This window comes from Taeniopygia guttata, chromosome 2 (assembly GCF_048771995.1).
Source record: "Taeniopygia guttata chromosome 2, bTaeGut7.mat, whole genome shotgun sequence".
In the NCBI taxonomy this organism is placed as follows: domain Eukaryota; kingdom Metazoa; phylum Chordata; class Aves; order Passeriformes; family Estrildidae; genus Taeniopygia; species Taeniopygia guttata.
Window position 1 is genome coordinate 71,885,634 of NC_133026.1, and position 11,867 is coordinate 71,897,500.

The 11,867-nt window shown below is 42.4% G+C and overlaps 1 protein-coding gene across 5 annotated transcripts in view; it reads left to right on the top strand.

Annotated features, from left to right (window-relative positions):
- NFATC1 (nuclear factor of activated T cells 1) overlaps nucleotides 1–3,823 on the top strand; it is a 111,143-nt gene extending 107,320 nt beyond the window's left edge. For all 5 annotated transcript variants that reach the window (XM_041714231.2, XM_041714232.2, XM_041714234.2 and 2 more), the window contains one exon: nucleotides 1,290–3,823. In XM_041714231.2, the coding sequence (XP_041570165.1) occupies nucleotides 1,290–1,339 (50 nt within the window). In that variant the 3' untranslated portion in view covers nucleotides 1,340–3,823. The remainder of the gene's footprint in view (nucleotides 1–1,289) is intronic.
- The last annotated feature ends 8,044 nt before the right edge of the window (nucleotides 3,824–11,867 follow it).

Consider the following 11,867-nt stretch of genomic DNA (forward strand, 5'->3'; position numbering starts at 1 on the left):
CAATAGGTCTGCAGGAAAAAAAAAAAAAAAAAAAGCCATAAAAACCAACACCAAACATACCCAACTAATTGCTTCAGGAAGCTGGTTTTACACAGGCTTGGTCTTTTCCAGTAAACACATGAAGTTATCTGGATTACTGTGAAGAGCAGCCTACAAGGAAAAGAAAATGCAGGCTTTTTCCTGGTGCTTCCATGACACGGGCACGTGTTTCCCAGTCCTGGCAATGTTACAGAAATTCAGAAGCAGTGATAGTCCTGTTGATGGCATTTTGTCTATCTCCGTGTAAATCAGGTGGTGCCAGTTGCTGTAGGTAGGCGGAGTGGAAATAAAAGGGATGTTGTGTTGATGACCTTTGCCAGGTTCAGTCATTTCCTGTCCATCTGCCAAAAATCACATGGACATAATTGGAGTGTGGGAAACTGTATTGCTTGATGATCTTCAGGGGAGGGGGGAAGAAAGGAAGAAGATTCATGAATAAAGAAAACAACTCTTTATCAGTGGAGATACAGTTTGGCTGGATGTTGCTGAGATAGCAGACCTTGTTTATTGTCTCCTCTGACTCTTCCAGGACAGTTTTTTTAACTTGTTTGTCCCTCTCATTTGTTTGTGTAGATAGAAGTGAAGTAAAGAGTGCATGTCCATATGCATTGGACACCACGATGGGGGGGTATATATTTAAACATGTTACCAGCTCCAGGGAATGGGCAAGCATGCAGCAGTTTCCTCTCTTGTTTGTTTTTTTTTTTTTTTTTTTCCCTAATATCAACCCACAGTGGAAAAAAATCATCATGTGAAGTTGTATTCTATCTAGGCATTGCAGCTGCACATACCCAGATTCAGTGACTGGCAACTTTCTGCCACCAGTACCTACCATGGCTAACATACTTTCCAAGCAGTTCTTTTTGTGGAAGGAGTATATTATTCTAGGATCTCCTGTAGTCTTCCTGGCTTTGCATTTCAGAGGCAGTTCTAGAGCAAATGAAATGTTTTATCTGTAACCAATTTGAAATGTTAAATATGTTTGATGCAATCAAGGATCCAGGATGCTGCTGGTTTTATGATGCCTGGTTTTACATGGTATTTGGCATGTTAATAACTTTGGTTAATCCTGCTGGGTTTGCACTGTGATCAGCCTGTACAAGCCACCTGGTGATGTCACACTCACTGTTCAGAGTTGTCCTGAAGCTGTAAAGGAATGAGTGCAAGTTCAGGGGGGTTGTGGACTGAGGACAACTGCCTGCAGCATCAGGATGCTAATCGATTCCTTTTCTTGTCTTCTTTCTTTGCAGTAAATGAAATTATAAGGAATGACCTTTCCAGTACCAATGTCCACTCATAGCTTTCAGTGTGGGCCTGGTATGAAATACACACTTTTGACTTGGCTGGCATATCACCTCAAGTCGGGACATACTGAATGAACTGAAGACATTGCCTGGTACCACTCTGATCTTCCACCTTAATGAATGTCAGGAACTGAAGATTTACCTCTTGCTTACAAAGAAGTAGCTCCTCAACTTCAACTGATGAAACAACTTTTTTAAAATAAAATCATCTCAAAAGAGAGAAGAAGGAGTACGCTCCAAGATGGCTCATTTCATGGGACAAAACTAGGAAACTCTGCAAAATCTGAGCGCTTCTTCCCGTTGCTGATCTTTTTGGCATGGCACCGCTGGAATACAGCCCTGGAAGTGCCTTATTTTACCAGGTTGTGGCATCAGGGCATTTTTAATAAGCTTTGAATTTGCTACCATTAAAAGTGTTGGTAGATGCAGAAACTCTAGAGCTTGAATTCTGGAGAATGATACTGGAAAAAAGCATAGGACCTTGCAGCAGAGTAGGGAGAGCAATCCTAACTCAAGTAAGACATGTTTATGAATTCCAGAATTTCCTCAGCTTTTCCTCTGCTGTAATGTACAGCCTATTGCCTTATTCTCAGTGCATTTCAAAAGTCTTCTGATTCATCATCATCTCAGCTTTCTTTTAGCATATTGCCTTCATTACGTGCTAATGAATCATAGGGTTGGTAGTAGTAGCATAGTAAGATTCTGATTTTGATCCAGCTTCTGTCATAGCACAAGTGAACTGAATAGCACAAAATAAAAAAGGTTGATGGACAAAAAATTCAAATCTATCTTTTACATGATAGATGAATGTATATGCATGTACATACATACTAGTATATATGCATATATTTATATATGACAAATAATATAGATGATTGCCTAGTAAGGGCACTGAATTTAGCAATAATTTCAATTTCTGAGAATGCATTTCAAATCCACAGCAAATATTTCAGCTACTTCTTTTGAGGGTTTGTTGCACCTAAAGCAGGTATGCATTTTCTTTCCTCATGCAGTTAAGCAAGCACTTTAGATAGGCAAGAAGGATGCATACAAGATACATGTTATTTACCAAATGTCAGAATATGAGTTATAGTGACTGTAAATACTATTATGGAAGAGTGTAAAATATTTGTTCAGTTATAATATTATTATTCCGCAGAAGCCTTATAACTCTCTGCTACATGTATGGAAAAGGATGTTACCAAAAATCCACCTTGGTTTCACATGCGGCGCTGTATAATGTGTTTTCAGATTACCTAATATTCCTGGAGCTACAGGTAGGCATGTAGTGTAGCCTTCAACATTTTATTTTTTACAATCAACTGCTTATTATATAACTAGCAACGACCTATTACTTCATATAACAAAAAAAAAAATTAAAAAAAAATAAAAACAAAACTAAAATAAAATAGCATGACTAAATTAAAAATGTTTAACATTAATATTGTGCCTTAGGAATCTGTGCCCCCTCCTGGAAACACACCCAAACTACACCCCCGAACTGGGGTGGCTCCTTAACCCCGATGCAATGAAGACTGAACAGGTTTCACAAAATGGTGAAATCCAACTAAGTGTTTTAAATCATTCTTCTGTATAATTACGTCTTACTTTCTTTAGAAAAAAAAAAAATGAAAGCCATATTTGTCACATTTGCACATTACTGTGAAGACATGAGAATATAATATGGCTCTATGTACATAATATGCTGTTACTGGTCCTTATAATAATCTGTTATTCCTCACATGTTTAATCCCAATTATTTACCCTGTATTTAGTGTTGTAGACGTTGCATGAGACGTTTCTTATAGACTGCCATATGAAAAGTTAAAAAGCTTGACAAATGTCAGCTTGACTTGTAGCTAGAAAATAGAACTAATAAAGCAAAATGTTTTGCTGGAAGCTAGTCTTAGAGTGGTTCATTTTATGTTATCTTGAAAAACTTTCTTTTCTCATATAAAATAGCATTTTTACATTATATACATATATCTCTCCATCTCTACTATATGAAGCTGCTTGCATCCTGCTAATATAACCATCTTAGTAAGGAAGCAAAGTCTCTTGTCAACAGACTCCTCTTCATTTCCCCATTGCATTTAAAGGCAAGAAGAGGAAATTATATATGATATAGTCCTCCGATTTTGTTTTCTTATTATTTCAGAAATGTCAATAAACTGTGCATGGAGGAATCTCTGATTATGCCAAAGCATTTTTTTATTCATTTACTAAATATCTTGGGTAAGGCTTTAACTGTGCAGGATGATGCACACATACACACAGAGGCACATTTCAGCAGTAATTTTAGCAAAGTTTTCAAATGTATGGTTTGGCTATGTCACAGCTCCTTCATTCTGATTTTTATTTTCTTCTTTAAGCTATTTTGGGGAAAAAAAGACCCCAACCTGTTACTTTGAAGCCTGGATAATGGAAGATTATGCATCTGTTGTATATGTATTCATAAAATAAAAATGAAAGCAGAAATATTTCCTGTATGAGACTGCTATCTTGTTTCTGTACATGTGTTACGGTGTTTGCTGTCAGTTTAGGAAAATGATTTTCATCAACCTTTTTGAAAACAAAGCAAAACCAAAAAGCCACAACACTCTGAACTTGGAGCGTAGGTATGTTCAAAAATTGGTATGTTCAAAAATGCCTTTGCCTTAGATGATTCTGACTATTCAAAAGAGCCCTTTGGATGAATTTTAAGTGCTGAAACAAGCTACCTTATTGATCACACAACAAAGTACTTGGCATCTGTGTGCATTTCTTGGACAACAGTTTTTTTTACCCTCCCTGGAACTATTACTGAAACACGTGGTTTGCTAAGGGTAGGCTTGGGATCTGTGGCCTTCAGTACAGTAGATAGAAGAGACATTTTTGTTAGGCTGAGGACTTTGGTACCCTGAGAGAGAAGGGCTGGCCATGCGCTGGCAGGAGGGATCTCTAGCCACCAGCTGCCTATGATGTGATCAGTGGATCTGCTCTGTATGCTGTGTCCTACTCCCTGAATCTCCTCATTGCTCTGCCCCAGTGATAAAAGGGCAACAGGAGGGTGTCAGCTTAGTCAAAGCTGGGCTGAACACAGCTCTGGGCTTCTGTCAGCTCATCAGGTGGTGCCTCTGACACCTCATGGGCCATGAAATGCTGAGAAAACCTGAGCTGCTTCAATTTTTCAGGACCAAAGGCACGTTGGAAATTATACAAGCATGCCTACCACAGTAGTCTGAGTTTACAAAAGCACTTAAAAACCATTTAAAAATTTCTCAAGGAGAAAGAGACACAAGTATACTTGTTGAAAGACATTTCTCTGCATAGGGTTTCTCTTCCTGTAAGTATGAAGTGTCACTCCCTGCTTAGTCCATCATACCTGTCTTCCTAGGGGCTGGTTCCCAACCTCGGGCCATTTAAAGAGAGGCAGATGCTCCAAGCCCATCAAAACCCAGATAGAATCCAGCTCTTCAGAGATTAGTCAAAGAACTCCTTCTCTTCCCAGTCTGAAGGGTGGAAATAGTGATATTTATGCCTCATGGACAGCATGAGCTGTATTGTTGGTGAGGTTCCTGGAAAAAGGAAAATACTGAAAACTCAGTCACAAATTCTCCTGGAGACCATGACATTTTGTATCCCAGCAAAATGTCACAAACTGAATTAACTCAAGCAACATACTTCAGTCATTGTGTTACCTGGCTTCATGTGAGCTTCCTTTCCCTCCCATTTCCACACATCCTTCACTCAAAGCGCAGCAGTCCCAAGCACAACTGCATTAACCTTACCTTGACCAAAATTCTCCAGGTAAAAATAGCCTTCAGCAAACTCCTAACTGACTACTTTCATTCATAACCAAATCAGAAGATGAATCCCACAAATCCATCTGGTGCTGTTTGACTAAATAGCCTTGCTGGAGTCACACCTTTGAGACTTTCCAGCTGAAAATGGCAAATTTCTAGGAGTTAAGTTTCTTGGACAGAGTTCTACTGCCTTCACCATGTGTATAATTTTATTGCATTCATCACTGTAAATCTATTGAATTTGTCTCAGTAAAAATAAACCAAAATCCCCCTCATCAAGTGCATTACAAAGGAGTGTTAAGGTCAATGGCATAAAATCATTTTAGTTTCTGTAGCTCTTTTTCAAATACAGAGTCTAATTTTATGTCATAAGCAGTATTTGGATTGTTCATCAAACTAAACTGAGTCCTCTATTCTCCACCTTTGCACACAATTGCCCAATATGGAGGTCAAATTCTTGCTTGTTTTAGTTTGCCCATACAATTTTCTCTTTCTCAGCAGGTTAATATTTTTCTTCTTTGTTATTCTTTCAAAAAAAATTAAAATGTTTTAATTCTCTTCAGGTAGCCAAATAATTTGTTCTGAGCAGATCAATTACAGATTCTCAAACTGTTGGCTTTAATTTTAGGTTGTCCTTAAATCCAAAACTAGCTCTTTTTTTGCCAAAGAGACCATCTTTTTGTGCAAAGTAGTAGAGCCTTAACAACTCAAACACTTATGTTTTCAGGATTTAGGACGACTGGTAGCATACTGAAAAGTTTCTGACTGTAGTGCTTCCTTAGCTATTTTCAGGGACAGACAACCCACAATCCACTCTTTGCAGATGTGGCAAATTCATTTTCAGTCATTTTAGGAAATCCCTTTTTTTTTCAGCTTGGTGAAAGAGTTTCCAAAGATCCCTTCAGCATCAGTTTCCAGCACCTCTTCGAAATTAGTTTCGCACTCAGCTCCTGTACCCATCCTGTTTCCAGTGCTGCTGGTGGAGAGCTTTTGGGTCCAGAGTAACAAAGGAAACACTGGCAGTGGGTGCTGGTGTCAGAGCTGCAAAACCTCCAAGAACACACATGGTGTGGGGTCCCAAAACCTCAGTGTGATGGTGTTCCCATCCAGGCAGAGGACATTCCAATAACACCAGCTTCATGGTACTGGGGGGAGGAGAGACCTCTCAGCTTTGCCAGAAAATATTTCAGTGCATGTCACGAATCTTTTAACTGTAAAATCTGGGAGTTTTCTGGTCTGGTTTGTTTTGGTTTTTAATAGGAAAAATTATATTTCCTCCAACATGAAATCATTTGCTCTACTTACTTTTTTGGGTTCTTTTTTTTCTTTAATTTTCTACTTAGAAAATACAAACCACATATTATTTTGGATCAGGTTGATCCAGACTGCACCTTCTTTCCCACTCTCTCCCCTCCAAATCTCAAGGATGGGCTGCTTTCCCTGACAATGGCTCCCCCTCCACCCAAGCAGAGCTGCACAGGCGTCACATGTACACTGCCTCTGACCAATTTCTTGAGCAGTTTCTTTGCAGGAAAATCCTCGTGGATCTTTCTGCCCTCCCTGGACCCTTTCCCAGCCTCCTTCCTGGGCCAAGCTGATCCAGCTCTCACCCTTATAGCAGTCTCTTTTTTATTTTACGAAACAAATCAGCCCTGGTCAGATGACAACACTAAATTAAGTCCACACATTTTGGTGTATATAATGAGTTACTCTTGTGCTTTTGCCCCACCCCACACACTGAGAGCCACTCCTCTGGTGCCGAACCCGACGTGCCCTGCCAGCACATCGTGATGGCTCCAGCAGCAAGCTTCTTGAGAAGGCAGCAGCAGCCACAGCCTTTCCCACCCAGCACCGTCAGCCAGGCAGGGAGGGGAGACCCACCACAGCACAGCCCAGGGGGCCCAGGCTGCACTGCCCCACCGGGGCTCAGTGTGGGCTGAGAACAGCCAAAATTCAGCCCACCTGTAGAAACAAACCCGGTGCCAGTGTGCCCCTGGGACGTGCCCCAGGGAGACCGTGCTGGTCAGAGCAATTAAAGTGGGTTTATGGTTACTTCTCCACCCAGTAGCAGCTGGGGGAGATGGGAGAAGGGGCTTCAGGGCCAGGGCTGAGTAGCAGAGGAGATGCGTGGGAAGGAGGGAGAACAAACTCTGCCTGACTTGCAGGATGAGTCTGCAGAGGTGGGTGTATGAAAACTCATCTATTTTCTTTAACTTTCCAATTGAGCAGTGTGGTCTGGGCAGAGGAGGTGTGGAAGGGGGAACCCCAGCACTCTTTCCCTGTCCCTCCTTGTCTTCAAGAGCGAAGTTATTTCATCAGGAAGTGCCCCTCGGAGAATGAGGCACTGGGTTTTTTCAGGTGTGCTCTTGTGCAACCCCTCCCATGACTGGTGACCCTTGCCATGCAAATGACAACTAAGCATCTACGCAAACACTCAGACCCATGTAGGAGTTTCTGGTTCAGTTTTCCCTGCAGTGCACTTGCCACTGACACTTTAGAAAGCCAGTTTTAACAGAGGCAAGTGAGATGAGAAAACTCTCACTCACAAATTAGAAAGTCAGTAACTTCAGGGTTTAATCCTGAAGGGGATTAAATATATATATATATATATAAAATATTTATTTATTTTTGTTATTTATATTTATATTATATATAAATATATAATGTGAGGGGGTGTGGCAGAAGGATGAGACAACACTTTGGGGGCTGCTCCCCTCGAGCACTACACGCCCTCTGAAGCACAGCAGCAAAGCACCTAGCTCGTCCCAGGGCCACCCTCAAGGCAGGTGATTGCTTGAACCTCCCTGTTATTAGGGGGAAATTCTTTGCTGTGAGAATGGTAAGGCACTGGCACAGGCTGCCCAGAGAACTTGTCGATGCCCCATCCATGAGCACATCCATGAACACATCCATGGAAGTGTTCAAGGCCAGGTTGGATGGGGCTCTGAGCAAGCTGGTCTAGTGGAAGTTGTCCCTGCCCATGGCAGGGAGATTGTGACTAGATGAGCTTTAAGGTCCCTTCCAAGCCAAACAATTCTATGATTCTATGATTCAATGATTCAATAGCAGCACTCTTCTTGCTTCAATGTAAGTTGGCAGGCACCAGAGACCTTTGGCAACGTTCATAGGCACAGGGTGCCAGGACATCTCTAGCAGTGATCCCAGCTTGCAGAGGGGGATGCTGCCTTTAGCAGACCAACCCCTTGGTATTGCTCCCAGTGACCAAGAGGGCCAGGACCACTGCATTAGTAGGATGTGTCTGTGAAGCAGGTTGTCCTGTAGCAAAGAGCATAATAAAGGCTTAGATCCAGCAAAAAATATTCAGTCTACCCCACCCTTTCTAAAATATGTGTGTATACCAAACAGTAATTAAAGAAATAAAACTTGGCGCTAAAAATAATAATGGGAAATTATTGTTATATTTGTGGTTCCATTGCATGTGATCTGTATGAGCTTTACAGGTCTAAGAAGTTATTGATTTACAAATAAAGTTAAATAATTTCTTATATAACACACTGTTTAAGGAGCTGCTGAGCTCCTTAAAACATTTTTGTGGCTGAAGGATGCACATTTTTGGTGACTCAAGTGATTCAAGCACACAGTCTGAGCTCTAAAGCAGTGGTCAAGCCCAGGAACAGCACATCACTCATCACTACTACCTACTGGTCCAGTGGTTGACCCAAAAGCCCCCATTTCCTTTCCTCACAGCCGGCATTGTGAAGTGTGGGATAACAGACGCTGCACGCGTGTCTGCTGACGCATTTCACTCCCGATGTAGATTACAGCATGGTTTTGCAGGGTGTCACTTCCACCGGCTGGCCGTGCTGGGTGATGGAAAACACAGAGAGGCCATTTCTTTTGAGGCAGATATGAATCAGTTTAATGTGTCTGAACTTTTCAGCTTGAAAAGGAAAGACACTGAGGCAGCCTGGCCCTGGGGTTTGTGCTTTACATAAAGTTGTTGCTTTATCTGGACTCTTGCAGCTGCTTCATTTGGCCGTCCCCAGTTTGAGGGCAGTTTTCAGAAGAGAAGAGGGTACCTGTGTTTGCCTCCCAGTGCCAGGGAGCTCTTCTGCCAATGGCTCCCTCAAACACACAGCTGATGCTGCGGAGCTCTTGCAGAACTGGTGTGAACCCAGAAGCTGGCATGGTACTTGGTCAAAATCCTTTGTGATATTTGGATTCAAGATATCACGATTTTAGCCTCCCTGGCCTTTTCCGTGCTTAAGAGGGCTGACTGCACATTAAGCCTCTCATTTGCTAAACCCAGTGAGTCACGCGACGTAGTACCATACCACGTGAAGGCTCTAAATACCTTTGTTTCTTGCATTTTTTGTGCTTCACAGCCATGCTTCATAACCATTATGAAGAATGAGTTTAAGCCTCTGTGGTCACACCTGCGGTTAATCTGGACTGATTCTCAGCTGGAAGATAAAACCAGTCAGTGCCTGGGTTTCCTCTCTCCTCCCGTCTTCTCCCAGTGCGGTTGCCTGTAGCTTGGCAGGCCTTTGGCAAGACACCACATCCACAGCTTCCCCCGCTCCCTGGCTGTGCTGTCAGCATGTCGTGTGCTGTGTGTGCATCCCAGTGGGCTCCTGAGGATCCAGCTGCCCCGGCAGCCTTGGAGACCACAGGGGATTTGAACCCCAGGGGTTCTCAGATGCTGTTGGCATTGAAACTGGGCTAGCAGGACACTCACTGGTTCTTGGAAAGTTTTTTTAGCTCCCAGTTGCTTTGTAGCTGACTGATCATGGCAGGTCAGTAAGGCCTGCTTACACAGGTTTTGCCTGATGGATGTTCTTCCTCAGCACTGACCTTACACACGAGGATGGGAAAAGAGCAGTGTTTTCTCAGCTCTGTTTTCTGAATGGCCACTTGACTTTGGTCAGTGGGTTCAGTCAGTGCTCTGAAATAAGTGAAACCACACATCCCAGCAGAGCCATATTCTGTCTTATAATACAAGTTGCCACTGGAGATAATATCAGAAATAGTTTCAGCTGATGGGAATTTTCCAATTTTTGTTTTCTTCTATAAAGTTTTACATTATATAACGAGCTAGCAAAAAAAATGTTGAACTTAGAAGAGGAAAACAGTATCCTTCTTCAGCTGGCTCTGTTGTTCACATCTTTGATTATTTTCTTCTTTCTGTGGACCAGCAATTTCACCCAGTTAAAAAGAACTGGACTGATTCTGATCTCCTACAAGTGAGACTGTAGTTATTCCTGGATTATGCCAAAATAAGTGAGGTCAGAGTTGGGCTCAAAATCCTGCTTCTCCAGAGCTTTATCATCAAAGTTATGTTGTGCAAGAAACGGAGAAAGGGTGAAGTGAATAGAAGACAATTAGCTTTATTGCAGTCCAAACAAGGGTCAGTGCATCAGCTGTGCTACACACTTTGCCCTTTGGCTGCCTTGTAGAAGGGAAAACTCATGTGCCTCAGCCTTATCCTGGCTCTTTAAAGGAGATGGAGTTGCATCACTTTCATCCAAGCTGATTTCAGAGAAGGTGAAGTTGCATCACTTTCATCCCAACTGATTTCCAGGCTCTGTCTGGCCACATTCTTGGACCCAGAGATGCTGATTATCAGCAGTGCAAGCCCCATTAGCCACCCATCCTGACTGGGGACATTTGGCTGAACTTGTGCCTCTGAGGTCGTGCCTGCTCCCACCAGCCTCCAATCTGTTTCTTCAGCAGGTCAGTGACTTAGCTGCATGGCACATGGGGAACAGCTGCGGCAATCCCATAATTTCCTGTTTCTGCCTTCTGCTGATTGGAATCCTAGGCAGGCAAGTTTGGAGAGAGGAAAATGTTGTCTGCACACCAGGTCTTGGAGGGGGTCTCGTTTTGGATGGTGCAAAGCACTGAGGGATGTATGCAAGGGGGTAAACCAGAAGCATCTGGTGAAAGGTTCTAATACAGGCTGCCAGGGAGGCAATAGATGAGTGACCAGTGAGTCACTCAGCAGGCACTGAGTCAGGGAGACCTTACTGGGCAGGCTCTTATTCAGCTGAAGAAGGCTCTCTGCTGCCCAGATGCACCAAACTGGTGAGGCCAAATCCTGTTCTTCTCTCATACAATGTCCCAGGCTGCAACCTGTAGGGGACTGAACATGGTGAAGAGAAAATCTCAGTGCCGGAGCAATGATCATGTTTGGAAAAATTTGAGCCATAGTGTTAGTATAAATGCTGCTGTCTCTAGTCTTACAGTATTTCAAGTTCCTAGACCAGTATTGCAGTTCCTAGACCAGATACTACCCAAAGCAGGTGTCCCTGCCACAGATGGATGCATCTCCTACCAGAAGGAATTGGGCCATTACCTGATGCTGCTGTTTTCAGGCTGTTGTGACAGAAACCTGGGTCAGTCAGATCCTGTGGCCTTGGGTAGTTTTATTCCTACTCTGCTAACGTGTGCAGCTCGTGTCTCATGGAGCTGGGATGCTTCACAATCTAGCAACAATATATATTTACACAGCCTCAAAACTTCCGAAGGAATCTGTGTCGGGGTTTTACTCACAGATAGAGTAATGATGAAAGAATGAAAACAAAAAAAAAAAATAGAAGCCCCAAAATAACTTGTTTTGTTTATACTTGAAGTTAGTTTTGCTCTTTATTTTAGAAAGACATTTTTTGTTGAGTTTCATATGTATATATTTTCAGTTATGCTGTGTAAAAATAGAAGTCAGTGCTGACTATCAATATTTATCCATGAAGCAATTATTTAAGAAGGCCTGTAGCTATAA